Here is a 27,991-nt window from a genome sequence, read left to right as displayed (position 1 = left end):
TCCTTTGTAAACATTATTTTTATATTGGATCAGAAGAATTTCAACCATAAAGTCATGTAAATAGATTCTTGAAAGCATGCGTGCAAGTTCCATCAATCCATATATTAATACATTTTGATGCAGAAACCCCTTCAGCCTTTTACAATAATTTTAATACTTTAACATAATTACTGGAAGCTACAGGAAAGACAAAGAGTTTAGTATCTAATGTACTATAAATTATACAAGGCTAATATATCAACATGGAAAATAAAACAAGCCAGACTGTGTTACATGTGAAAAAGTATGCTTTAACACTGTTTCTATACAGTAAGTAAGCAACATTTCTCCTCAGGCCATCAATTGATGAGCATAAAGATAATTAAGGACATTCCTCAAAATTCCATCTCACAAAGTAACAAGTCTTCAGTGCTAAAAGATTCTTCCCAGCAAATTCATTAGTTTATCTTGCTTTAACCCTTGGCAGATATTAGTGAGACTGTGCAATGCTGGAGAAGTAGTCTAAAATGTCTTGGATAGTGAACTCCATAGTAATTCCAGATCCAGGATAACAGCGTGCTATTAAGCCCTCAAAATGCTTGTACTGGCGTATGAACTCATCTTGCATAGAATGCCACACCACCTACCAAAAAAAGAAGAAAAGCATTCAGTAATGTAAATATTATCCTTGGTTGCTAATCCGTATCACCAAAGGCCTGTCCTGCTGACTGGCTTCACTGTTGAGGAGAGCTCTGCACCTTCCAAGGAAATGTGTATGTGGAGCCATTTCCAACATTTAGCTCTATGGTTAAGTATCTCGGCACTGTTTCTTCTGCCTTCTCCCTTTTCCTAGGACCTAGGAGGACAGTGGAGTTGCTGTTGCTATGGAGACGCAAGGCAAGACAGATGGGTAAGGGTCAATTCATTGCACACATGCATCAAAAGTGGCAGGATGAACCTTCTCCCTGCTCAGCTTTTGCCAGGATACGTACTTGTATATGCCTTCACATGCAACAACCAGGAAACAGGAAAGCCCACCGACACCATCACAATCCTAGCCAGTTATTTGCTCAGGCGTCTGTTTACAATTGTACCATCAAGAAAGCAACATCCTAAAGGCTTCTTTAAAGGTAAAGGTACCCCTGCCCGTACGGACCAGTCTTGACAGACTCTGGGGTTGTGCGCCCATCTCACTTAAGAGGCCAGGGGCCAGCGCTGTCCGGAGACACTTCCGGGTCACGTGGCCAGCGTGACAAAGCTGCATTTGGCGAGCCAGAGCTGCACACGGAAACGCCGTTTACCTTCCCGCCAGTAAGCGGTCCCTATTTATCTACTTGCACCCGGAGGTGCTTTCGAACTGCTAGGTTGGCAGGCGCTGGGACCGAACAGCGGGAGCGCACCCCGCCGCAGGGATTCGAACCGCCGACCTTTCGATCGGCAAGTCCTGGGCGCTGAGGCTTTAACCCACAGCGCCACCTGCGTCCCAAAGGCTTCTTTACTTCATATTATAGGTGGAGGTTCAATCATTTCCCCCCTCCATTTACAACACTAGCAAGTGAAAGAGAAAACAAGGCTAGAATGTTTTTCTTTGGCATGCAGGCTTCCTATGTAGAAAGAGACACTGAAGTATTCCATCATGTGAGCCTCACCAAGTGACATAGCCCAAACACAGTCTTCCTTCCTTCCTTCTTCTATGTCAATGTGGATTTTATGTTGTTGCTTTTATTGCTGTTAGGTACCTTGGGCATTCTCTCCCACCCCCCCCCCTCGCAAATGGAAATGTGGGATATAAATGCAACAGTCATATAAATTAACCTGGTTATTGTGTCTTCCCTGTGGCCTGTAAGGCTGAATCTGCCCTGCACTTCTTCAAATGTTCTCTTCCTCCCTGCTTTACCCTTTATCTGGATGTAAGTTCTGTGATCTACAACATTTTACTGCAAGACATTTTCTACCTCAAACATGTGATGTTCTACCTTAAACAAGAGACAAACCAAGGACAGCAAAAACATTTACACAGCATTAACTAGGTTTATACACACTCTTAATACCTATTATATTACCTGAAGTAGGTTTTCCTCTTCACACAAGTGTTTATCCACCTTCTTATAAAGGTTGTCCAACCCCTTTTTCACTTCCTTGCCGGGATACTCCTTTATAACCTTTCTTAGCTCCTGTTTATTGAACGCCAGCTGGTAGCTCACTTCTTCTTCTCTCACACCTTGCGCCACACGAGCTTCAACGCCCTCAAAGAAGTGCTGATGTGAAGTATTCAAATACATTAAAATCCACAAACGAAACAATGCCCAGCCTTAAACTCTTGGTATTAAGCATAGCTTCTATATATTTGAACTACTGTCGTTGGAAAGCAGTTCTTCCTGTTTATTTTTGAAGTATGAAACTGACCAGATTTCTCTTACTTGAGAGGTCAGGTGCCACCTAGATCAGCAAAGAGCAACTCATCACACACAAAGCTCTACATTCTATGCCTGTGCCCCATTGATATATATGTAGCCTATATTGTTATTTCTGCTTGAACACATTGGTTAAGCTGGACTTCTCCCTAGGACCACTCAATCATCCACTGGTCTTGCAGGAAGGATTCCAGGAGCGGGAGGGTCATAGGCAAAGACCATCTATCTAGGTGGACTTCACCGCCACAGCAGCTGTACTATGGGAATCATCCCAATGGCTTTGCATTTGTTGTTGATATTGCTTAAGAATGTGCATGTGAGTGCTTAAATGAAGTTTCATATTTTTTTATAAGCTACCTTTGAAGGACATGCATCCTGAAACATGGGATATAAAAAAAATTGAAATAAATAAAGCCTTTCATATTTTATTTCAGCCCATTTTCAACAAAAATGTAGTAAGATAAGATGCTGACTAGCAACAGTACCCCGTTTCACAATGTGGGTATTTATCAGATCAAATCACCACATATGTTGCTCGTTCTACTCTCGATGATTAAAAACTGAGATGAACAATCTACAAGCTTGCCTCTCCATAACTTTTTGAGATGTGTAGCGATAACCCATGTCATAATATGCCATTCCTGTTCCTATCACAACTTCCGTATCTTCTTTAGTATTTCATTGCATGAGAGTTAGGTGAAACACTAGAGCTTCTGCAGCCTTTGTGAAACCTATTTTTGTTAGGGGTTTTAGTATGTACTCTATTCTTCCATCATCATATGCTATACAGTGGTACCTTGGGTAACAGATGCTTCAGGTTACAGATTCTGCTAACCCAGAAATAGTACCTCAGGTTAAGAACTTTGCTTCAGGTTGAGAACAGAAATTGTGTGGTGGCGGTGCGGCAGCAGCGGGAGGCCCCATAAGCTAAAGTGGTACCTCAGGTTAAGAACAATTTCAGGTTAAGAACGGACCTCCAGAACGAATTAAGCTCTTAACCCGAGGTATTACAGCATAATATTACAGGGTGAATGCTAAACTTATGAATAAGAACAGGTATAAACAGGTCTTCCATACTAATTAACAATTGGAGTGTGCATCTGGGGCTGTAGAAGTTTGCTTCTGACAGCCTTCTAAATTTAATATTTGTTTTTTAACCCCCAGAATTGAAGTTATAGAAGGACATGTCTTACATTTAATTTCTCAAGTGGTTGTCCCAAAGAGTAGATGACGTAGGACTGCAGATGATCTGTATATTTTTGTTTAGCTTCCTTTTTCTCTGCCTCCAAACACGAGATTTTCAACCGAGAAAGGGTTGCAAAGATATGGTGAAAATTCTCCATCATGACCACATCCCGTGGTGTCTTTTGGCTTTCATTTGCTACTTTCTCCACTAAAAAAACCCCAAACCAAATGACACACATGATCACACCAACAGCAAAGACGGCAAAGAATCAACACAGACCTCTGAACACATAAACATAATCCCTCAGCACATAATTCCTGAACAGCATATATTTAGTTTCAGGTAGGAAGGTAATATCCATGTGATTTAAAACCGACAGTAGGATTTCTGGGGTGGAAATAAGATAACCTGCTCTAAAAAGAATCCTGAGGTGGCTGTGTTGATAATATACAAACCAAAAGGGACTCTTTAAAGCGCTTTTAAATGCTACATAGTTCAATGGAAGAGTTATGCACTTACTTATATAAGTCTTAAATTTTGCTAAGTTGTGCCTTAATTTTTTTGTTTGATGACATGTCATAAATACAATTATACAGCTCCATATGGAAAACAGCTGTCAATGTTTCTATTACTAAAAAGGCAAGATAATGGCCTAATTTGTATGTCACATGAAGACAAACCATGGCTCAGCATGAAAATGCAGGCTTCCAGAGAGGTCACAGCTGTTTGGCTCATCCCTAGTTATTCTGCTGCTGTGCTTATTGTCATCTGTATCTAGATTTGCGGCTTATCTCTTGCTAGACAAACCATGAGTTGCAACCCAGGTTGGTCCTATGGTTTACAGCTTGTGGTTTATCCAAGGGAGTTGAACCATGAGCCTAGGTTTGATAACAAACCATGGCTCAGCTCAATGCAGCACAGAAGCAGAACAACCAGGAAGGCGTAAGTGGCTGTGTTTGCCTTTCCTGGACTCTGTGTGTTTGGGTCAAATAATAATTCACCTTAGCGTGATGTGTGAACCAGGCCAATATACTGAATGCAATGCTTCCATATTCATTTTTAAACCATGTTATAATATAAATAGCTGGCATATGAGGGCAAATAGGGGTTAAGTAACAGTGATTGACAGTGCAATCAAAGGTAAATTCCACTGAGTTCTAGTGGACCTTAACCCATTTCATCAACAGGATAACACTATATATGAGATACAACAGAAAAAGGACTTTCTGATTATGAGGCAGATTCTCACCATTAGTGAAAACTCCCCTAATGAGTTTTAGGTACGCTTTATCCAGGTCTCCTCTGCGTTCAGCATTTCTGAAAATAGATTCCGCTAAGGCTGCAAACTCCTCAAATTCAGCGACAAAGGGGAGAATTCCAACTTTACTCTTCTTGGATATCTTTACATCTTCCATCTGTTTGATTTGGTTACTCTGAAGTGGAAAAACAAAGATTGCAGACCATAAGTTTTCATTTTAAACTAGGAAGGGAAAGAGGTGAGGCGAAGGCAGATGGATCCAAACGGCAACCATCCAGGAGGCAGTGCATGTGCCATCATTCCTCCACCCCAGCCAAACAGATAGGTTTAACTATAAGGCATCGCATAAGAAACTGAGTTAAAGGTCAATGCATGGGAGAGACCCACTGAGCCATAGGACCTCTATGTATTCCACATATAGACAAAATAGATTCACACCACACATGCTCCTTATGTGTGATCCCGATCATCCTACCCCACCTTGTTCTGCAGGGCAGGGATTTCAAGTTATTGTGCGTATATAGGTAGGAATCTATGCACATACACAGCACTGCCATCTGATATGGCCAATTCACTGAGGCAAGGGGAGCAATCCTACTGCCTCACCAAATGTGAAGTTCTACCTGGTTTGCCCAATGTGCGCATCGTCCCAAAGAACCTAATTATGAAAGCCGCTGAAAACTTACAATGCACTTGTCAAAGTTCCTTTTGACGGTCACTAAAACGTTTCCAAGTGTTGTGCTGAGGAAGGACGTTGGATCCACGTTTTGGGCTGTCCATACGTGGTGACTCATTTTCACCAGCATATAAAGGGAATTAAAGCTATCAATCTTGTCCCCAAGAGCAATGAGGTGATTCAGTTCTGGCTCAACGCAGCGAAATATTTTTATCATCATCTGCCGGATCATGTGATTCCTGTAAAATACGGTGTAGACATTAGGCAAGTGCAGTACTTACTGAATAATTAGTTTTAGAAATCTAGGTGAACAATTAGTTCCCAGAACCACTGGTACAAAGTACAAAAGGGGACAGGGGCTTTGCTTCATTTTAATGAGACACTGCCATGGTCTTAAATAATTCAGCTTTTAGAAGCTTTATCTGTCATGATTCTAGAACTTAGGAAAATACATTATTTTGTTTTTGTTTAATATTCAACATACTCTGAAGACATTGACTGCAGACCACCAGTATTGTGTGCCCTTGATAAAGTTCCTCCGTCCACCTCTTCTGCGTCACTCTGAAAAAGGAAGGGATGGTTTAGAAGGAGATCGCTCCTTGTAGCAACTCAAGCTTTTGAGTCCACAATATTTTAAACAGAGTCGTACCATGGGTGTTCCAGGAATGCTAAGATGCTGTTGAAGTTTGAAGAATTTACTAATGAAATCTTGTTCTGCCAGACACAAGGGTTCCAGTTCACTTAGGACTTGTTCAAAAATCTACAAAACAACAAAAACCTATACATTTAGCATACAAATGACTGCCACTCTTGATGGCCCACAATCAAGAAGCCCCATATTTATTTCCTTTGAAGGTGCATTCACCTATGGCTCGTCTGTGCAGTTAAAAAGCTTCTCTGGGCTTCAGCTTCATGCAGGTAGCATCCGCACTGATGAACAAATGCCTAAGCTACTGTTTAACAATGATAGGCTCTTGGTATCCTTTATGCCATGGTTGAGCATCCCTTAGTCGGCCTTATGCCACAGCGTGCATGTCAAGTGCAGGCACAGCCAGCCACACAACACATACATATACACACAATTATTGCACGTCCTTATTTCACCAAGGTTTGCCAATTGCCTGCTCCGCCATGCTTATTACTAACACGCTGCTCTGGGGGGACCCCAAACCTCTGGAGTAGGTTTTCAAGGGGCACATGGGGAAACGGGCAAAAACTTACTTCCCACTTCTGTTATTGAAGGCAGCTGCTGGATCAAAAGCCCTTCTGTGAGCAGAGGGGTGCAAATGGAGTCGGCCTTACAAGAAAAGGTCTTCCGTATGCAGCCTCACAAAACCAGCACCTCTGGCTTACTGTAGTTCCCTTCTCTCCTTCACATCACAGGAACTGTTGCAGTGTAGCCACCAAGGGATGCATGATTAAGCCCCTTCTCATGCCAATTTCTAGGAGAAGTAAGACTGGCGTGAGGAGGAGCTGCAGCATGGGCTCCTCCCGAGCCACCCGGGACCTCTGATCCTACCTTTGCAGTGGGCTCCAGAGGTCCTTATACAACATATGTACACAAGAGCGAAGGCCACAATTACACCTAGTGTGAAATGAGCGTTGTTTAAGCGCAGTTATAACATGCAGCACCAGCCAGTGTGCTTACATTTTTACCTTATCAAACTTTGTTCTATCTGCCACATCGAGGTCAGATGCAGACATGTTCCCCATATCCAGCAAAGAGGAGGACTGAGACCTGCGATTTCCTGAACTCTGAACTGAGAGTTTGTTTAGGCTAGAAGTGGAACCTGTCAGCTTCCCAGAACTTCCATGAAGACCTAAGGCGATAATGAAAGCCATGTGAGGAACTGTCCTGTATGGAATAATGCGTCACAATACAAATAAGCTTTGTCTATTCAAGATTAGCATTCTCCCATCCATCTAGAGACTGCCAGTACTCCCCCTACATGACAAGCGGACTGTTCTGCTCACGTGTTTCTTCACCTAGAGGTGAAACCACATGGTTCAGGAACAGACATGTAGTGACAGACATTTGGGCTCAGCAAATACAAGGACTACTGTAGTGCTAATAGCATTCCAGAAAAGAGCACAGATAAGGGTGGATAGACAGAACCAGGTGCGATTCATAAGGGGCGTCTTCTAGAAGCAAAGCAGAACAAAGGCAAGAAATTACTATTTTCTTAACAAGAAAATAGTAGCAAACACCTGCTTGAAAGATAAGGAAACCCTCTATCCTCTTAAGGCCTCTTTCAGTAAAATTATTTCAACTGCAGGCTGCCCTTACAGATAAACTCTGCCAATGAATATGACATTTCATTCAAGAAGTGTTGTGACTTTTTATCTTTGACTGTGCACAAATATTCTGTGGTTTTCCACTTCGGTTGAAAACTGAAAAGCAGTTGTGGTTTATGCAACTGTACTACTTTCAATGTGGAAAGAAGCCACCATTGTGCTTTTTTTGTGAGAAAATGTAACAGCAAAAGATTCTGGCTTGGATTGTTTGTAAATTGTTTTTTTCTACCTTGCTCTCTCCTGCTTCACTCTATCATTGGCCATATCTGTCTACAATGCAAAACCATAATTTTGTGACAGAAGATTGAACTTAGGTGAGCCTCAGCCTTGAACTATTTTCCTGCTCTTCTGTGTTAGATTAACTACACATTAAAATGCAGTTAATCTTGGTTAGTTAAAACAAGAAACCTTCATAAATTTGGTTTTGAGCTTGGTTTGTTTAATGTTCACTATGGTACGTGGAAACAAACTGAGTTCAAACCCTAGTCAAGTTCAAACCATACTGGCTTGCTTTCACTAACCATAGTTAAAATTAATCAAACTTACGTTTCGGGCTGGGCAAGGAGGTGAAAGTTTCAAAACTCTTACTGCTGCAGCAGACAAGAGGGAGAATACACAAATCTAAGGCTCATCTTGATTCATTATCGTACCCAGTATTCAAAGTAATGCAAGAGGCTAAGATCACCCTCTGAATGAGGAGAAATGTCTTCCATTTGTGTAAAGGCACTGTTGGATCCAACCCAAGTCTAAACATATGGCTGCATCCAAGAAACTACCTGCTGCATGATGGCACCTTAAATATTCATCCTGCAGAACCTCGAGTCACCGTAGCCTCCAGCCGTGTGTATTGCAATGACTGTTGCCACAAGCCTGCAACCAGTCATGTGTATGGTGATTCCCTCTGCATGAGCACTGCATGGTGGAGGTTACACATGACGGCAACCATGGGTAACCACCACGCTATAAAGCTTAGGACTAGAGAATTTGGTCATCCCTGCTCTAAGCATTTGAAACAGATGTTAAGTGGATATAAGGGAAGAGTCAGGTCACTGAAGGCTGGGGGCATCTATTTTTTTTTAAAAAAAACCAGATACAAAAGGCTATGCAAGTTCACGCAGCCACAGTTTGAATTGTAGCATAGACAAGCTCTTAGTGGAAACATGATGAGACACTCATGACTGCCATTTGCACAAAAATGAAAGAGAATGTGCTTCCCACATGGCAAGCATTATGTGGTGCAGAAAAATCTCATGGCAATATTATTCCTCTGGTAGCACTGTCTGTAATCCCGAATAGGCCTGTAATCGTCAGGGCAGATGAGCAGGAACTACCCATAGACTAAATCAGAGCTCCATTGTGAAATTTTCATGGGGGTGTTTATCTTGCCTCAAAAAAGCATCCTGCGCAGACATGGCCTGAGTTTAAAAACAAATTGCAAAATACGTTTCTATTGTATTTTGCCTATAAATGAGTATCACACTGCAGATCTCTTATAGTGGGGGGCAGGGAAAAGAGACCTTCAACCCATGGGTTTAACTAGGCCCAATATGGGACCCTATGTGGCCTCCAAAATCATCTGCCCCAAACCTGATGTCATATATGTCATCAGGTGAGGGGCAAGTAGAAACACAACAGGAAGCTTACAGGGCAGTCCCTATTGTGCATTGGCAAGGGAGGCTTCCTGGCACTGCCAATCAGCTGATGGCTGGCGAGAGCAAGCCAGTTGGGATTGGCTAAAAACAAGAGCTCCCCCAGAGCTGAGCAGGTACCATTCACCCTGCCATATTTGTCCAGCGAGGGATAAGTGAGAAAAGGATCTGTCTCCACCCCGTCTTACAGGGGTCCATTGTCAGGTTTTGCTCCTTTTTATGATTTTTGTAGCACTCACAAATTTGTGCAAAAACGTTGCATCTAACAGAATTCTGGTATTAATAGGTTTTTGCCATGACAATTACGTTTTACACAGACATGAATGCACTGGCAATAACCATTTAAAGCGCTCATCATACTCACTCTCCGTCTCCTGTTTGACAGCACTTTCTTTTCGAGGCAGTGTAGCTGGGATGGATTAGGTTGCAAGCATCAAAGACAAAGACAAGTTAAAAATGCATTTTGCACAAACCATGCACGAGATGCAAGTTAAGCACTAAGCTGGAAAGAAACATGCAGATAACTATGAGAAGCAAGTAACTACAAGTTGCAAACAAACATAGCTGGGGAGGTACCCATCTGGAATTTTTAACTATGCGGGAAAATGTAGATTATGTTTCGGTAGCACACTGAAGATTTTCCAGTTTGTGTGTGTGTGTGTGGAAACTCGACTGTGCAGGGGGTCTCCATTTTGCCATGCTATGGCAGAAGGAACACTAGGCATTCATAAGATATGACACAAATGGGAGGGCAGATGCTGAAGACATTTGGGTGGTCCAGAGAGGCTGTAGTATGTGAATTAGAGACACATGTTCCAGGATCCCTTAGGGACATCACAGGGGATTCTGCCATCGTTTTGTTAGCAGCGGCTGCCCACGATCCAGTAGTTCTGCCCCAGCATCCTCTGAAACATGGCAAGGGATGTGAGGGCAGCTCTTAATGATGCATTATTTCCTCTTGGTCACCTTCTAAGGAAGGCCAAGTGTCACTTCAAGCCACTGCTTTAATGCTTGCACGGTCTTGACAATGGGAGACCTCAACTTCTATGTACAGAGCTGCACTGCTGCACATGCACAGAAAAGCCTAAACTAACGCTCACTGTCGATAGATAAGCAATCCTCCGTTGTAGAAAAAGCAACTTCTACAATCTGATGACGGCTGGGGCATAGAAGTTGCATTGTACAAAGCCAGACCATTGGTCCTTCTAGCTCAGTATTGTCTATGCTGGAAGGCAGAAGATCTCCAGATGTCTCCTACAGAAGTCTTCCCTAGCCTTACCTAGAGATGTTCTGGACTCAACCTGCAACCATTTGCACCCAAAGCTATGGTGCTTCCCCAAGACTGTGAGACATTATCTAAATTTCAGTCTCCTGTATATCTGGTAAGCCTGGAGTATTGTCTCATTACTGGCAACTTAAAATGCTTTTTAATGCCATAACCATCGTTTCCATGTGGCGTATTGAGTACACTAAATGCCTTCCAAGCTTTAAATGCAATTCACAATGAAACAGTTTAGTGTTTCACTTCAAACATACATTACATCACACACTGCAGAGGATTTTTTTCTCTACCCTTCCTACCATGCTACCTTGAGGGCTGGGGAGGTGGAGGGACTGACGCAGGGCAATATTTCTGCAGGCAAACTATGTTTCCTATGGGTTCACAACAGCTATTATTAACATTTCCATCCTGATTTTACAGTAACAACATACACCTGTTCACATAGAAACCTGGTAGGATTTATGTACTTTTGGAGAGGACAAAACTGTCAGCCCGCAAACACAAAACCACAGGACACAAGGTTACTTATTACTGAATGCGACTTGGAGGTTGAATTCCAATCTAGTAGCAACAATTGGAGAGACAGGTTGCATACACAGAAGATTTGATGTGCAATGTTCACAGTAAATACAACACTACATGTAAAATAATAGCTTGCTAAGAGCCATGAGATCTGGGCTGTAGCAGCCAGCTCAATATCTCTTCACACAATGAGCCTCTATGGTTGACTGAGGTACAGCAATAGGCTTGATTACCTTCCTCACAAGGTGAAAGGCTGTAACCTAGCCAAGCATGGCAGGGCAGCTTACTCTATGACATTAACCCCTTTATGCATTAATTAGACTTAATCATGTTGGTTATGAGGCTGGTTACCCCACACAAAGTGCCTAAAATTTCCCAAATCCTGTACATATATTAACAAATAAGATATTCTGTGAGCCTATGGGCATGGACTAATGCAAAAAAGAATGGAGAAGAGGAAACCATGTGAACATGACTTGCAGCTGCTAGGTCACTGTCACAGGGCCTTTGCATATGTATGTACTATCTATTTATTGTGTCCTCCCTCAGTGTTTTCAATTTTACACGTTCACCAAGAACATTTTGGGGTGGGATGGGGTAGATAAATAAAGAATAAACAAAATGAGAAGAGGCACAAAAAATAGAAGGCTCACTCCCAAAAACCAGAAATCATTCCTGTCTACTCTCTGGCATTTGGATATTTCACCAAACACTGTTCATATATGTCTGTGCTTGAGCTCAACTTAGCAGCCTTAAGGGCTAGCAGTGTGCCTTAAAAAAAGAAAAGAGAGGACAATCTGAAATTCCCAGGATGCTAAATTCTGCACCCGATATTAATTGGGGCAGTATGATTGCATATTTACAGAGTACACAGAGGCCTGGCTATCAGAGACTGTGGGACAGGGCGGCCTACATTATTGAAAATGCAGGGGGTCACTGTATGGAAGGAGAGATTTAAAAACAGTCAATCTGGGAAAGTGCAACACCCCATACATTGAAGATAATGGCTTATCATGGGCCATTATCTAAAAAGGGTCCCTTTAGGCAACACATAATTTTCCACTGCATTATAGCGTACGTAATCATGCCCTGCATTTCTGATGTTCAGACTGCAAGTGCCGTTTCTTATGTAGCCAAAATGGAACCTTCCACCCTGAGAGAGAGATCAGTAGGCCTGGGGAAACACTGAGGTTTGTGAAAGTACAAACTATCTTTTAGGGGCTGGGGGACACCCCCAAACAACCCAGTGAGTACTAAGTGTACTAAATAGCCATGGAATGCTGCCTAACTGTTGGAGGAGAAAGACTGAAAGCTGGAATAGAGAGAATGGATGAGGGTGGAGTGTTTGGAATCCTGAACAGGATTTTGCTGTAAAGGAACAGGATTTGGCTCCATGAAAATCCTTACAGGGTTTACTATCAATTGCTTGCAGTTTTCTCTTGATTTAAATCGTATTCTATTCCAAAGGGTACAAGTTACGTTACAAAATTTATTTCCAGTTCTGACTTTTAAAAGAAAAGGATGCAGAGTTTCCCTTGGCAAGATACATCCAAGTTAACATCACTTAGGGGTGAATAAATGTCTTAAATTCCACCATAAGCCTTTACATACCATGTTCTCCTCAGGACAGAAATTCCAACATCTCCAACTCCCTACTGCCGTAAGTGAAACTTAGAAAAGCCCTCATGATCCATTCCAAATATTTATGCTCATGAATATTTACTATTAACTAAGACCTCTGACCATAACCCCAGCAACATCAATATGAGCTTTCATACAGAAGACTCACTGGATCACATCTTCAGAAATATCAAACAGCACTAAGAGGAGCTAAAAGGACTTGCTGCTGGTCGCCTTGCCACTTGTCAGGCACAACTCCACTAGAATTTTAGTCTCCACAATTTGCACATCAAAATTAAATGGCGACACCTGCACCCCTTACTCGAAACTTCTTAAAACACTTTTGCAGTCGCTGCTACAATATCTGCTGTCAGTCGCAAAAGTAGAAACCTCATTTGGCTCATTCTGACACAAAACTGAAAAAAAAGGAGCACCTGTTATATACTTACCAAACTTCTTCCCTTCCTTTGTTGCCCCTGTCATTTTAATCTTGGCAACTTCAAAGAAATCCTTTATTTCCCTGTCATACAACCGTGATAAGTAGTCCATATAGTTCTTAAAGAAAAATGAACACACATTAATGGTTTAGTGGCTTCTCGGGAGAGAAATATATGGCAGATCACTTCAAAAGACGTAAATTTGGAATGCACAACATGTGCCAGGTGTGATGGCATGTGCGATGCGTGTCAGGCTCCCTCAGTCTCGGAGGCAACCTGGCACCTCTGTGAGGGATTTACATTCCTGGATACCACACATGTAAGTGAAATTGTGTATACTGGGAACACCACCTAAAAAGTCTCTAAACCCCCATTCGACCTCTGGAAACTCTTGAAAAAAGCTTTTGAAAATGAAAAACACATACCAGACTCCCTCCAAACCTCCTTTCTCAAGTTCCATCTCTCCACAGACCTCAAAAGGCTGATGCAAAGGCTCATGGGATTGCACCTGCAAAAGCTCCTGGGATTCCGAGCTGCTTTTTGTGTGCCATTTTTGCCCTTTCCATGCCATTTCTGGGTTTGACCTGAATTCTTTATTTATTTTGCGGCGCTGCGCATGCATGCGGTTGCAAACGAGTGGGGAGTTGCCTGGATATGCAAGTTATCTCTACAGACGAAGAAACTGAAAATGCAACTCTGAGCACCAGAGGAAGCCGGCAGCATAAGGCAAACTGTGTTGCAATTTTATCTTGAGACTCATAATCTCAATAAATCAAAAGGAATAAACTTAGACTGAAGAGGGCACAGTTGTGGTGGAAAGGAGATTTCCTATTGTTCAAGAGCTAATAGTCCCTAGACTGCTGCATCGTCATCTCACACTGTAAACTAATTTAGCAGAAGACTGTTTGATTACATCCCATACTATATTTCACTTTGAGCCACTCACCGTTGTTAGCCCTTCATATTTTCCATAATCTGTGTTCTTTAACCACTCCATAAGTTTGGCATAGCGCAACAAGTCTCTGTGAAAGGGATGGTGGTTCGGTAGGGTCAACTCAATGGAGTGCTGAGCAAGAGTGGAACTTTGGTCATGGCCCTTGGCAGAGGAAAGCAACAGAAGAAAGTTGTATGAACATGACAGCAGAATCGCAAACCTGGACACCCTGGGAATTTGCCAGTTTGTCAGATAAAAGATCTGCCTTGCCATTTAGCAGGTATGCTTTTGCAGCTGTTCTGTGTTCCTTTCAGTACTTTGAAAGAAAGAAAACAGACATAAAAAACCCCCACAAAATATTCAAAGAACAAAATAAACGCTGAGCTACAGATTATGTGTTAGAAATCACAACGCATTCTTATCGGGACTTGCATTTTCTGTTTGAAATTTCAATATTGCTCTCATTAACTTTGTAGCAACAGCTAAGATATTGTCCCACCAGATTCCAAAATCATTTATATAGCGTGAAAAAAAGCCCAATTCGTTAGATTTGGGTTGAATTTCTTCAATATTATTTTACACAGTAAAACAATATAAATTTGATGGTATGCTTTAAAAATGCAACTCCGGACAAGATGTTAAATACAAAAGTGCCAGTTAATAGACATCGTTCACAGACATGTAAGCCATTCTGTCACCTATTCATTCATCATCACTCCATAATAAGCCCAAGATAGAGGAAGTATCTCAATTTCCCTGTTAGACACAATTTAACAAAGCTTATCAAAGCTGGTTTCACTCCCTTTTGAGTTATATTATGTTAACAAAATGCTAAATACGATCAGCCCCAACATTCACATGTAGAATGATACTTCACAGGTATCCTATATACTAATTGCAAACTCATTCTCTTAATGTGGATCCTTACGTATGCCAGATGGCATTTTCCACGCACAAGAGGGGGATATCAGCAGGCATGGGGGAACCCCAAGGTTCCAGAAGTACTCAAATCTTTGGAAAAAATCCTGCCAGAGGCTGGGGTGGGGGATGGGAAGAGACCCAAAACAGCCCAAAGAAGACTGACTATGGTCAGTGGGCATGGAATGCTGACTGACTGCAGGGGTTGGGAGGGTGATTAGGGGACAGAAAGCCTTGGGGAAGGGGGAAGAGTGTGGCATATCCTTAATAAGGCATGGCTGGCTGGCAATTCTAAGCAGGAGCACTCCAAACTGCAATATTTTGCAGCAGGTTCTGCTTGTTCTCTATTGAGGACAATAATGTGATATTCAAGAATGACTTCACTATAATTTAATTTCTAGTAATGAACTGTGATCGTCATATGAAGAGTGGTATAAAAATTTAATAAATAACAGAAAGTAAATAAAACCAGCAGTTTCCATTTGCCTTCCCTGCTACCACCCACCCACCTGTGCAAATCACGTTGACACAGCTCTAAACCAATCTATGTTGATTCAACATCTTTATGCCTAAGTTGTGCATCTTTTACAAAGCGCATTTTACAATATGTAGGAAGCTTTGGTGTCGAGGTAATCCTCAGAAGGACTTGTTTCCTCAAGTCACAGAAGCCATATTTTCTATTTTGCAGAGGCAACACTGCAGGACATACATTAGGCTTAGCAAGCTTTTTAAAAGACGACTCAGTAAAATTAAAACAGGTTGATTCAAACTCTCTGTACTCACAGGAACTGAAAGATAGTAGGACCTGTTAATGAGACCCTTCTCCAGCTCTATAAACTATGTGGAGATAAAATGCAGGGATGTAAACACTGTATTGAATAGAGATGCCCACACAACCCATACCTAACATTAAGCTGTGCATGTGACAACTTAAAAGCTTCAAAAACAAAGGTGATACAGAAGTTAGACCAAATATTAATTTGTAAGTGCCGTACAAAGAAAATATATAAACATCTCAATCTGGATAAAAGTTTGGTCTCTTAACAGTGACCAATTCCTCAGGGAAGCTTAGCTCACAAGGAAGGCACTGTATTCCTCCCACAATAGGCAGAAATCAAAAAATTTTTGGCTCTAAATCATGCTCCATTTTAAAATCCAAAAACAGGCTTATCCCGGCCTCCACTCATTATTTTGTAAAGCCATCTAATCCCCTGGCCATCTCCATATCCTAGCAGTGAAGACATGGAAAAGCAATGCTCATATCCTATTTCTTGCACTGCAGAGAACCAGGTAGCATCAGTTCACCAGAATATTTGTGCACTGGAGCCGTAGTACTGAGATGCCAGTGTTTAGTTAATTTTCCACATAAAGGATATACATACCCTCCAACAATTAGCCAATGAAAATAGGGACATCCTATTCCATCATCATCATCTTACTATCTATACCCCGCCCATCTAACTAGGTTGCCTCAGCCACTCTGGACGGCTTGCAACATATATAAAAACATACTAAAACATTAAACATTTAAAAAACTTCCCTACACAGAGCTGCCTTAGATGGCTCGGAGGTTGCATAACTCCATACCCTCCAACAGTTCTTCAATGAAAATAGGGACATCCTAAGGAAAGCGGGACATTCTGGGATCAAATCAGAAACCAGGATGGCTTCTGTAAATCTGGTGTTGTCCCCTAGAAAATAGAGACACTTGGAGGGTCTGGGATATAGCCATTGGCTGGCTCATTGCACTAAATTTTCTTTGCCACTGATCATTAAGGGAGCAAAGTGATGCAAAGCAGTCAGACGGCTTAAGGGAAGCCTTCAGTGAAATGTAGAATTTACTGAAGTCTCTGAAAACTGAATCGAGCATTCATCTTCAAAAAATTTACAGTTTGGAAAAGAGTCAAGGTACCTGCTGAACAAATACGTTGTTGAGATGGCTGGCCAGTCTCCGCGCAAACTGCTCTCGCAAATCGCTAAAGCGCTGCTGCTGCTGCTTCACAGCGTGGAGCATCTCATGCCCTATAATCAGAAGAGGCAACCAAAACAAAATACTGCTTCAGTAAGGGAAGTTTCAGAAAGGAGAAAAGGACTGGGGGAAACCAGAAGACTTCAGCTGCAGAAAAACAAAGGTAAGAGGGTGGGGTGGGGTCCTTAATTAGAAAAGCACTTACCTGGCTGAAGAGTTACACTCATACACTGTAAGAGTGCATCTGCCGCATTAGTGCAGGCCTCAATGCCCCGGGAAGATGAGAGGTCTCCTTCCTGGAGGGCTTTGATGTGACCTTTTGCCAAATCCATATGGTTCTGCAAGAACAAACGTTTACACTGGGAGGGCAAGCGCGAAACTTTAAAGCCTTATTTATCTTTCACAGGCTACAGAAAGGAGCTCAGATTACAGTGGTACCTCGGGTTAAGTATTTAATTCGTTCCGGAGGTCCGTTCTTAACCTGAAACAGTTCTTAACCTGAAACACCACTTTAGCTAATGGGGCCTCCTGCTGCCGCCGCACTGCTGGAACACAATTTTTGTTCTCATCCTAAAGCAAAGTTCTTAACCCGAGGTACTAATTCTGGGTTAGTGGAGTCTGTAACCTGAAGCGTATGTAACCCGAGGTACCATTGTACTATTTTGCATATTCCAAACAAGCACCACTAACCTAATTACCACCAACCATAATAACCTTGGGCATGGATGTGCATGTTAGCATTTTTATCAATTCCCACAGCTGCCACTAACTGAACTCCCCATACAGATCGCTAAGTTGACTTAAGCACACAAACACATCGGAACCAAAAGTAAACTGCACCGAGACAGAAAGCCCATTTCGCCTGGTGAAGTGCCCGCCGCAGGCAGCACTGTGTTTGCCTTAGCATGACTTGAGAAGCAGGCCTACGGGGAGCTGCCATTGAAGTACAGCTATGGATTCAATTCAGTACACTGGTCATGATCTTTAAAACTAAACAGCTTGAGACCAGGTTACCAACAGGGCGATCTTATCCCACATGCATTTTAAGATCTTTGAAGATACCCTGTCCTATGTTCTGCCAACATATGAAATGCATTCAATAGGAACACAAGAAAGAGCCAGGTGTATTTAGGCTTCATAGTTCCTTTTGAGGGAGACCAATCTCTTTGCTATCCCTATGCAAAGAAGTGACAGTCTTCCTGAGCCTTTAGCCTGGCTGAGGCAATTTTAACTGGGCTCCTGGTTGTTGTTCTTTAACACCTATCAGCCGCTAGTTTAAAACTAACAAATCAATTTTTAATCTGTTTGTAGAGTTTTAAATCTGTTGTTATTTTTATTACACACACACACACACTTTTGCGGTTATCTTTTTTGTGCGCTTCATTGCAAAAAAAGGCAGAGAAGAAATTTAATAAATATGGGGAATAGTCAAAAAGTGTACTGGGCATGCCAAAGTCCCTGGATGCACTTAAAGTAGCTCACTGAACCTAAAGCTATGCAGCTGAACAGCTAAACGTGTTTTAACGGCATTAAATATAATGGCAGTGTGACAACTACTTTTTAATCTATTGTAATTCACTCAATTTTCGGTTTGGGTTGACTGTGTGTTTGAACAAATAAATACGTAAGTATGTCACATGCTTACAACAAGGAACTCTATCTCTGAAAGTAATTTCAGGTTGTTAGTGTTGCTAAGATGAATTAGATGGTTGCTTTCCGAAATCTGGTCCATTTGTTCTTTCACGCTCTGCAGCATTTCCTCATAACTGCTCAGCTTCACTTCAATTTGGTCCACCTCTTTCAGTGCCTCATCCAGCAGCTTCATCAAGATGTTCACTTGTTTCTCAGAGGCCATGATCGAGTGGATGTTTGCCTGCAAAGGAAATAATATCCATTACCCATCTTCCATCGTATTTCAAGAGTTGGGAGTCACTAAATGCAATGACACCAAGTTGGAACACAGCTGATTAAAAAAACAGCCATAACTCTCACAGAATTATTATACCAGCATTCATGTGCACCAACCTGGAGCCCTCCAGAAGTAAGTAAGTAATGCTATTACTAAGTCCATCTGACTGGGCAGCTCCAGCCACCCTGGGCTGCTTCCAACAAATCTAAAAGCAACCGCTATCTTCCCTGAACATTGGCTATGCTGGCAAGAGCTGATGGGAGTGCAAGTCTAAAATATCTAAAGGGCATTAAGTTGAGGACAGCTGCCACAAACCCTGGTAAGTAGCAATGGTAGAAGAAACTTTGACCCACAGCCCTAATTAGGCCCACCAGGCTTCCCAATTTGGCTCCCCGTGGCTGTTTTGTCAAAGCCATTCATCACCTGATGTGAGGCATGGACAGGTAAAGGTGTAGATTCAAGCAGCCCTAAATTCAAGGCATGGCTGCAAAGGAGGAATCTTGGTGGTCCCTCCAAATGTTGCTAGGCTACAGCTCCCATCGTTCCTGATCACTGGTTATGCTGGAGTCCAGAACATCTGCAGAGAACCACAATGGCTGCCCCAAGCCTAAGTCCAAACCAAAGTGTATTCTGCATAAGATGAGAACCTTTCCATTATCTCTTGCTAAGCACACTGCCATATTTCAAAATAAATCATTACCCCATCGAGCACTTGCAGTTCTCTGGACAACTTATCTGCAAAGGCCTCTGCATTGGAGATGGCATATTCACAGCCTTCCATCATTATTTCGATGTCCTGCTCTTCTCTTGCATTTAACTCTTGGTATTCGTCCACCACCTCTTCATCTCCTCCTGCCACATTCTGATTCTCACCACTTGGAACCGATTCTTGAGAGAGCAGAAAAAGATTGCATTCATGAAAAATGGATACAAGGCTTAACCTAGGTGATCAAAATCTTTTTGAATGACTGCCAAGACCACAATGCCAAAGAAAGTGGAAGAGAGCTGTCCATACAATGTAAGCATCATGAGTTTTCTTCAAATGGTAAATTAGGAAACACTATTATTCTCCAAGTCCTTTTCAATATAAAAAAAGAGGCTAGTGTCATTTAATGTTTGATATTTTGCTCCAATTCATTCAGGCTCCCTTTGGTACAGAATGTGATAACTGGAATTTATTGAATGGTAAAGGCTTTGACTACACTGAAGACCTACTCCTGGAACCTTACCTGGGTAGGTAATTTTTGCCCCTGTCAGGATCCTACCTAGGTTTTAAGGCGGCATAGGCAAACTCAGCCCTCCAGATGTTTTGGGACTACAACTCCCATCATCCCTAGTTAACAGGAACGGTGGTCAGGGATGATGGGAGTTGTAGTCCCAAAACATTTGGAAGGCCGAGTTTGCCTATGCCTGTTTTAAGGCAGCAGACAACCAAACCTTTGATACGGCAAACAAAAACTGACTCTTTTCCAGTGTCCATCTCTATTACTTATTCCTCACCTTTAAGAAGTCACATAAAAGTATTTTATCCTCCGAGTACTAAGGTTTGATCTCTTTCCCCTTACTTGCCATTTTCTGCCCTTGCTTTTTAAATGGGTGCTTGCTTTACAAAAATAAAAGTACTGATTCTTCCTCCATAGTCAGCTGAATACAATCTATGACCTCTGTCCAATCTATGACAGTTCGATTTCAGCACAGCATTTCCAGGTAATTACCGGTAAATAACTAACACGATTTGCATTGCATCGTGAAACAGTACTTTCATGACATTTTTTCACATTTGGAGATGTTTCAGCTGCTCCTTGCAGCATTAAGGCTTCAAAGAGTTATGAATTTTAAAACTCTTGAATAGTATTTCCACCTGCATTTTCAGTACATTCCTGAGCGACCAGAAGAAATGTGTTTTGCTTAACAAGATGGGCCATGTGCAATTTAAAAAAGCAAAAAGCAACTGAATTAGTCACACAGAAGAAGAAAAACAGAAAGAAAAGGTGTTACGCACCTTCTGCGACTTTAGGTAGTTCTGGAGAATTAGAAAGGATTTGAAAAGCAGAGGAAAGGAAGCAAAGAATATTAGCTAAGCAGTGAACGAACACAGAATTTTTCAGAAATGGCAATAAATCGTCACAGAGTCAAAGCTTTGAAATTTAAGTAGGCTACAAAGCAGATTTCTTCATATACATGCAACATCTGGTAGACCATGAGATTTCTTATTAAGCTTTTAAACATACAAGCATGCAGGCTGTGTACTTAACAGTTACCTTAATACTCTAAACTTGTATTCAGTTGCTTTTCTCAGAATGGACAGGTTAGACCTGCCAAGCAGGACACATTAAAATTGATCTGATAACAATTTAAACTTAGCTTTAGCAACTAATAAGTTACGTAGGCTCTTCAAGTATGATGTACAGGAGTCCAAAAGCCCAAGACTGCAGAATGTCCCTGGCAAAGCATGCCTCAATCCTACACTTACCAAGCTAATTAATTTCAAAAGAACTTCCAGGAAAGTGGGCCATGTCCTAATTTAGGACAAAAATATATGAAGCCAATAAAAGTCTTAGTTACTGTTAGTAAATGCATGAATGAGGGCAATACAAACAACGTGATTTTTTACTACTTTTAAAGTATGATGAAATTAATATTTTAACTAGGATACAGCATTATGAAAGAGTCAACTAAAGTTTTTACCTTCTAGAAGCTGAGAACTAACATTTATGAAGTCGATCTTCTTTCTAATATACCGCTGATTGAGTTTCCAGATGCATGAAATGAATGTGTTCTTTTCTGCTATACTGCTAGCAACCCATTTGTACACTTTTTCAAAATGCAGGTCAAACTCGGGATTTTCCTGAAAAACAGGGACAAAACAGATGGGGAAAAATCATAATAGTACATTCCCAACATACTGTTTTAGATTCCAAGGGCAGATCTAAGTAATACATTTAACACACATTCAAATGTGCATGGATTCTCCTAAAGAATCCTGTGAATTGTAATTCTGTGAACTACAATTCCCAGCATTATTTTGAGAAAGTCAGGTGCTTTAAATGTGTGTTGAATATGCTTTAAAAGCATGGTGTGGATAGCTGATCACCACATAGCTGATCACCACAACACCCAAGCACCAATGTAAGATGGATAATGCCCATTTTCCCACAGACACAAGTAAGAAATCCTAAAGCAGATATCCCGCCCCCACGTTTGCTTTATATGAAAATGTAAACCTAAGAGATATTCAGAACGCAGAAGCATTCCATCAGTTAGAAGCATTCCATCAGCAGGTAGAAGCATTCCATCAGTTATACTCATGGGATGCTCCCACTAACAGAAGCAGAGGTGGGGACTTTCATCACTATAATATTCCCTCTTGAAAATCTGCTGTAGAGGGCAGGGAAGCCTCTGGAGTAGCATGGGACAAAGGAGACAAAGGGGAAAGAGAGATAAGTGAAAAATGCAACCCATCCTGTGCTCCAACAGGAGCCTCTCCTGGATCCAAGAGCCCTTCTGTTTGCAGAGAGCTGGTTAGGATCCAAGCCAATGCATTTTCAAACAACACAATGTTCTTTGGGCTTCTTTACAGTACAACAGTAGCATGTCAGATGCTCACACACAACACAAAAACAACATGATCCTAACTCAAAAAGAAATGAAGGCTTACTACTTCTGTAGGAAACTAATAAAAATGCTTTTGAATTTGTTTTGAATTTGTAGATAGTGTTTTATAAGCACGTCACTATCCAGAATAAAGGTCCAAAGCGATGCTTGGTTTGATTTTAAAGGTCTATAGACAAAGAAACTTCTTGTACAGTGCATGAAAGAAACAGAAAACCATCCCAGCTGCACATTGCACCTTCTCTCCAAAGGAAATTCTCTTCTACAGAAGTTAGATGTGCAAGCTGCTTCTCTATACACTTACTCAAAAGTAAGTCTGAGCCTTCAAAGAGTTGCTCGTAAGTGCGCATATGAAGGCAACCCTGGTTTCCAAGTCCACTGAAGTTAGCAACTTGCCAAAGACATGGCAACGTGTCACAAATGAAAGATGCATTTACTGCCCATGCAGAGTGAAGATTTCAAGCCATTATAACGAAGACATACTTTGATGGCATCCTTGGCATCAACGACAGCAAGATCTCGAAGCACCCACGCCGTCTGCCTCTTGTAGAAATCTCCCTTGTCAGATTTTTTCACCTTTACCACGTTTACCTGCACTGGGCGTTCGGTTGTCACTGTGGAGTACAATAAATAGCTGATCACCACAAGACCCAAGCACCAATGTAAGATGGACAATGCCCATTTTCCCACGGCCACAAGTAAGAAATCCTAAAGCAGATATCCTGCCCCCACATTTACTTTATATGAAAATGTAAACCTAAGAGATATTCTGAATGCAGAAGGCAGCCAGGCCCTCTCATACGTGGAAGGAGACATAGTCAGCAGCTGCTAAGCAGGAAGGAAACATTTTGCTGTTTGCAGATATTAAAAGCAATTATCATATTTACCTGAGTCTAATGCACCATCGAATCTAATGCACACCTTATTTTCGCAACGTAATTTGGTCAAAAAAGGTGAGCATTAGATTCAAGTAAACACGGTATAAAAATCAGTGCAAGCCATTGATCTCATGCAGATGGCCCCTTGGGAAACCTCTTTATGGCAAACAGGACTCAAAACATTGCAGCACCTAAAATGTTGGTGCTGATGCACAGAACACTTAATATCTTCTTTTTCAAGGGAACAGACATGTTAGTCCATTGCAACAAAACACAAGAAGTGTGACACCCCAAAGACTCACAAATTTATTGTAGCATAAGCTTTCATAGACTCAAACACACTTGATCACCCTGGGTAGAGGGCTTTATTATTATTCAATTAATAATAATTGATCAAAAACATGAAGTGAAATCTGAGTTGACCACTATATAAAGTAGAAAACAGCAAAGTGTGGGTTGAATGGAAATAAGATACAAAATCACAGTCAGGAACCTTTGAATTTACATATATGTGAAACAGGCACACCTTTTACAGTAGCAGGTTGATGACAATTTACTCAGCACTGCCAATATTATTGTATTAGCACTTGTATTGTGGCAGGGAGCCATTCACAAGACAGTGCTAGCACATAGATCCTGGCATTGGTGAGCTAATTAACATTTGTAGCATCCTTTGCTACCGATCCATAGGATAGGTCAAGGCAAAGTGAGACTTAGGAATCCCAAGTCCGTAGCAATATAACCAGTCAGCTGACAGTGTTTTCCAGCTGAGAACCCAAAACTGCTTGCCTGACATGCTTGACGAGAATCCCTTCTACAGTAGGCAATAGCAAAAGCATAAGCTTTGGGGAGTTCCCTTTAGGCATAACCTATCAATTGAACTTAAGTGCTGAAATGCTATACTTAAATCATAAAAACACCTTTTAGAGGAAATATAGGTGGAATTGTACAATTTGATAGTAAATAAAGTACTGTATCAGCTTTTAGCAATGAGCTTAATTAGAAGTTCAAAAAAATGTTTGCCCATGCTTAAAACGAAAACCACATACCTGTGGCACACAGAAAGCAGTTTCTCTTCTTTTTTCCTGCTTTGCAAACATTAACAATACTTAGTAAACGTTCATCATTTGGAGTGAAAATATCCCTCTGTAAGGCATGCTTGATTGCAGTCATTTTCTCTGAGCTGTCAGATATAGGCAATAATAATAACATTTAAGTACTTTTCTGAATAGATTAACTCAGCCACCACCTACTGAACCTAGAAATTGAGGGTGTCTGGCACCCGCAAACTCATACCAATATAATAAGAGAACAGTGCATTTGATCCTGTGCATTGATTGATGCAGGACTTTGAAGTGGGATTGGGACATGGCTAAAATCAACTTACAAACAAAATTTTAGCTGGTGCATGAACATCTTCAAACAGGCCAAGTGTAGCATTGTATGCTGGGCTCACAAACACACAAGTGTATGTTGAAAACCTTTTTTTGTTTTAAATCAGATAAGCTGTCTGTGGTAGAAATCACATCCCAACTCAGTTGGAGGAGCAACCACTAATGAGTCAACAGCTGCAGAATCACATGTGAACATTTGCTACACCTAAATAAAAAAAACAGGCTGAGCAAGATTTAAGTGTTTAAAATACCAAAGTAGCTGAAGACAACATGCTGCTTCCACTAGCTTAACTACACAAATGACAAATTTAAAAAGTCAAACAATTGGGGTATGTTTCAGCTGCAAGCATTTGTGGACTTGACAATAGTGGACTTTGAAACAAACAGTGCAGATTATCACTTAACTACAGTGTTTCTCAAACTTATGTTTCCAGTTGTTGTTGGACTACAACCCCCCATCACCCCTAGCTAGCAGGACCAGTGATCAGGGATGATGGGAGTTGTAGTCAACAACAGCTGGAGACCCAAGCTTGAGGAACACGGAAAGAGGTTCTAATAGTGCCATCCTAAAGTGCAATAAAACTTAAAATGTTGTAATTCTTAAAAAAAAAAAGTGCAATAGTGCCATCCTATAAACATCCACTCAGAATAGGACTTACTACCAGGTAAGCACATGAAGAATTATGGCACCCTAAAGCTCTGGAAAAAGGGACTCTTCCAGGTAAGCCATTTAACTATCCACATAGAGTTTGGTCTAGCTCAAGATGCCCCTCTGAGGGGACTGACCCTGAATGGCATTAAGGTAACAAAAGCTCACTCGGTTTGCTCACAGCTGACCAACCATGATTTATATTCCCATTTAAAAAATAAAATAAACTTCTTGTTCGATTTCAGTTTATAATTCTTGCCTGCTCATTGGGGTTTGGTGGGGAAGGGATAGGGTCGACACCTGTCCTGTATACCGTATTACCGTATCATTCCGTATTTCTATGTAAAATGCTATTGATATATAGTTTTGTCCTGCATTTCAGGTCTTCTCTCTGTGCCAAGTTAGGAATCCTCTCCAAATGCATGTGTTCGAAAGGGTGCGTGAAAGGTCACGTATTTAAGCTCTGGGCAGCCAAGCACAGACAAGTTTACAAATTCATGTGCAAATGTGAACATGAGTGACAAATTCCAAAGGGACCATTCCGTGAGGCTGCAGCTGATCTGTCATGTCATTGCTTTGAAGCCTATCAGAGAAGAATGGCAGATGAAGTTGATGGACTATGCGGAGATGGCTAAAATGATGGGAAGAATCAGAAATTAGGAAGTCCAAAATTTTAGTAAGGAATGGGGGGAAATTATATCTTATCTTAAAGACCATTGTAAACAGTTAAAATCGTTAGTAGGATTGAAATATCACTTGTAGTTTAAGGGTGAATTCTGGACACAATGGAGATGGGAAAGATTTGGATCATAAAAGATACGGGAGGAAATGGTTGATAATAATAGGACCCACAAAGGGGAGGATGGAAGTTCCTTGGAACCTTGTGGGGGTTTTTTAATGCTTTACTGAGCTTAAAAAGAAGTAACAAAAAAGGGCTATCCAAAAGAAAGAAAAGAAAATGGTAATATTTGTTACATCACATCACAATAGGTTCTTCTTGAGTTTCTAGAGACTTCCCGCCACCCCATCATGTATCTACCACTTAGTCTAAGTCAGGTGTCAGCAAACTTTTTCAGCAGGGGGCTGGTCCACTGTCCCTCAGACCTTGTGGGGGGCCGGACTATATTTTTTTTGGGGGGGAATGAACAAATTCCTATACCTCACAAATAACCCAGAGATGCGTTTTAAATAAAAGGGCACATTCTACTCATGTAAAAACACTAGGCAGGCCACACAAATAACCCAGAGATGCATTTTAAATAAAAAGAACACATTCTGCTTTGGTTTCTGGACTGTCCACGGGCCAGATTTAGAAGACGATTGGGCCGGATCTGGCCCCCGGGCCTTAGTTTACCTACCCATGGTCTAGGTAAAGGTAAAGGGACCCCTGACCATTAGGTCTAGTCGTGGCCAACTCTCGAGTTGCAGCGCTCATCTCGCTTTATTGGCCGAGGGAGCCGGCGTACAGCTTCCGAGTCATGTGGCCAGCATGACTAAGCTGCTTCTGGCGAACCAGAGCAGTGCACAGAAACGCCGTTTACCTTCCCGCCAAAGCGGTACCTATTTATCTACTTGCACTTTTACGTGCTTTTGAACTGCTAGGTTGGCAGGAGCAGGGACCGAGCAACGGGAGCTCAGCCCATCGCGGGGATTCGAACCGCCAACCTTCTGATCGGCAAGTTCTAGGCTCTGTGGTTCAACCCACAGTGCCACTCGCGTCCCTACCTAAGTGATAGACTAAGTCCTTGGAATCTTGCTGTTAACGATTAATGTTTATCTCTGTGAAATTTTAATTTGAAAAACCAATTTATTTTTTTAAGGGTTGCTTTGAAGCCACTTCTGCAACAGAACAAACATACAAACCTCGCCCCCAAGCCCCCCTCCCCCGTATTTTGCCAAAACAAAGGTGGTCGCACTAGGATGGGGCCGCCTGGAGAGGGGAGCCAAGGCAGGCGAGGGCGGCTTCCCGGTGAGGGACTCGGGACCCCCTTCCGAAGAAGAGGGGCGCTTCGACAGCAGGCCTATGGATTGGGGTGAGTAAAGGGCGTGAGGCGAAGGGGCAGCACCGGAGGGGCGGATGGGGGGACCTGCCCTTGGAGCCCCCACGACCACCCTATATGCACCGCCATACAGAGAGACCCCTCTTACCCCGCAGCCTGGGCTGGGGAGAAAAGCCCTTTCCCGAAGCTGCTCCTCTAAAGCCGCCGGCCGCTGTCAGGCTCCGAGGAAACGCTGCTGCCTCTGTCCCTCCGTCCCTCCCCACTCGCCTTTCCCACTCCTGTCACCGAAAAGAACCGGAAGTACACGGAGTAAGGACCGTAACACGTGACGGAGCAGCGTCCTCCGCCGCCGCAGAGATCAGTGGGGAGTGTGACAACCATAGATGTAGAAAATAAAGAGTGACACGGGG

General features: G+C 42.0%; 1 protein-coding gene across 6 annotated transcripts; it reads right to left on the bottom strand.

Annotated features, from left to right (window-relative positions):
* On the bottom strand, positions 1–27,894 carry EXOC1 (exocyst complex component 1). Of its 6 annotated transcripts, XM_081924418.1 has the most exons (21): positions 27,730–27,894; positions 24,588–24,721; positions 23,144–23,274; positions 21,737–21,896; positions 21,051–21,071; positions 19,749–19,936; positions 18,785–19,012; positions 17,345–17,477; positions 17,083–17,192; positions 15,954–16,007; positions 14,265–14,414; positions 13,331–13,436; positions 9,822–9,866; positions 7,170–7,333; positions 6,163–6,273; positions 5,998–6,074; positions 5,524–5,752; positions 4,829–5,012; positions 3,587–3,786; positions 2,043–2,237; positions 1–622 (listed from the first exon to the last, which is right to left on the bottom strand). In XM_081924418.1, exons 2-21 carry the CDS (start codon positions 24,709–24,711, stop codon positions 470–472), a joined length of 2,763 nt encoding a protein of 920 aa, XP_081780544.1. In that variant the 5' UTR covers positions 24,712–24,721; positions 27,730–27,894; the 3' UTR covers positions 1–469. The 6 variants fall into 6 exon arrangements, with proteins under 6 accessions (XP_081780544.1, XP_081780546.1, XP_081780547.1 ...); XM_081924420.1 differs by lacking the exon at positions 9,822–9,866; XM_081924421.1 differs by lacking the exon at positions 15,954–16,007.
* Between the last annotated feature and the right edge of the window lie 97 nt (positions 27,895–27,991).

Source organism: Podarcis melisellensis (genome assembly GCF_964234715.1).
Source record: "Podarcis melisellensis genome assembly, chromosome: 9".
Taxonomy (NCBI): domain Eukaryota; kingdom Metazoa; phylum Chordata; class Lepidosauria; order Squamata; family Lacertidae; genus Podarcis; species Podarcis melisellensis.
The sequence above is the reverse complement of the archived record's forward strand: the minus strand, read 5'-3'. Positions and strand labels throughout refer to the sequence as shown.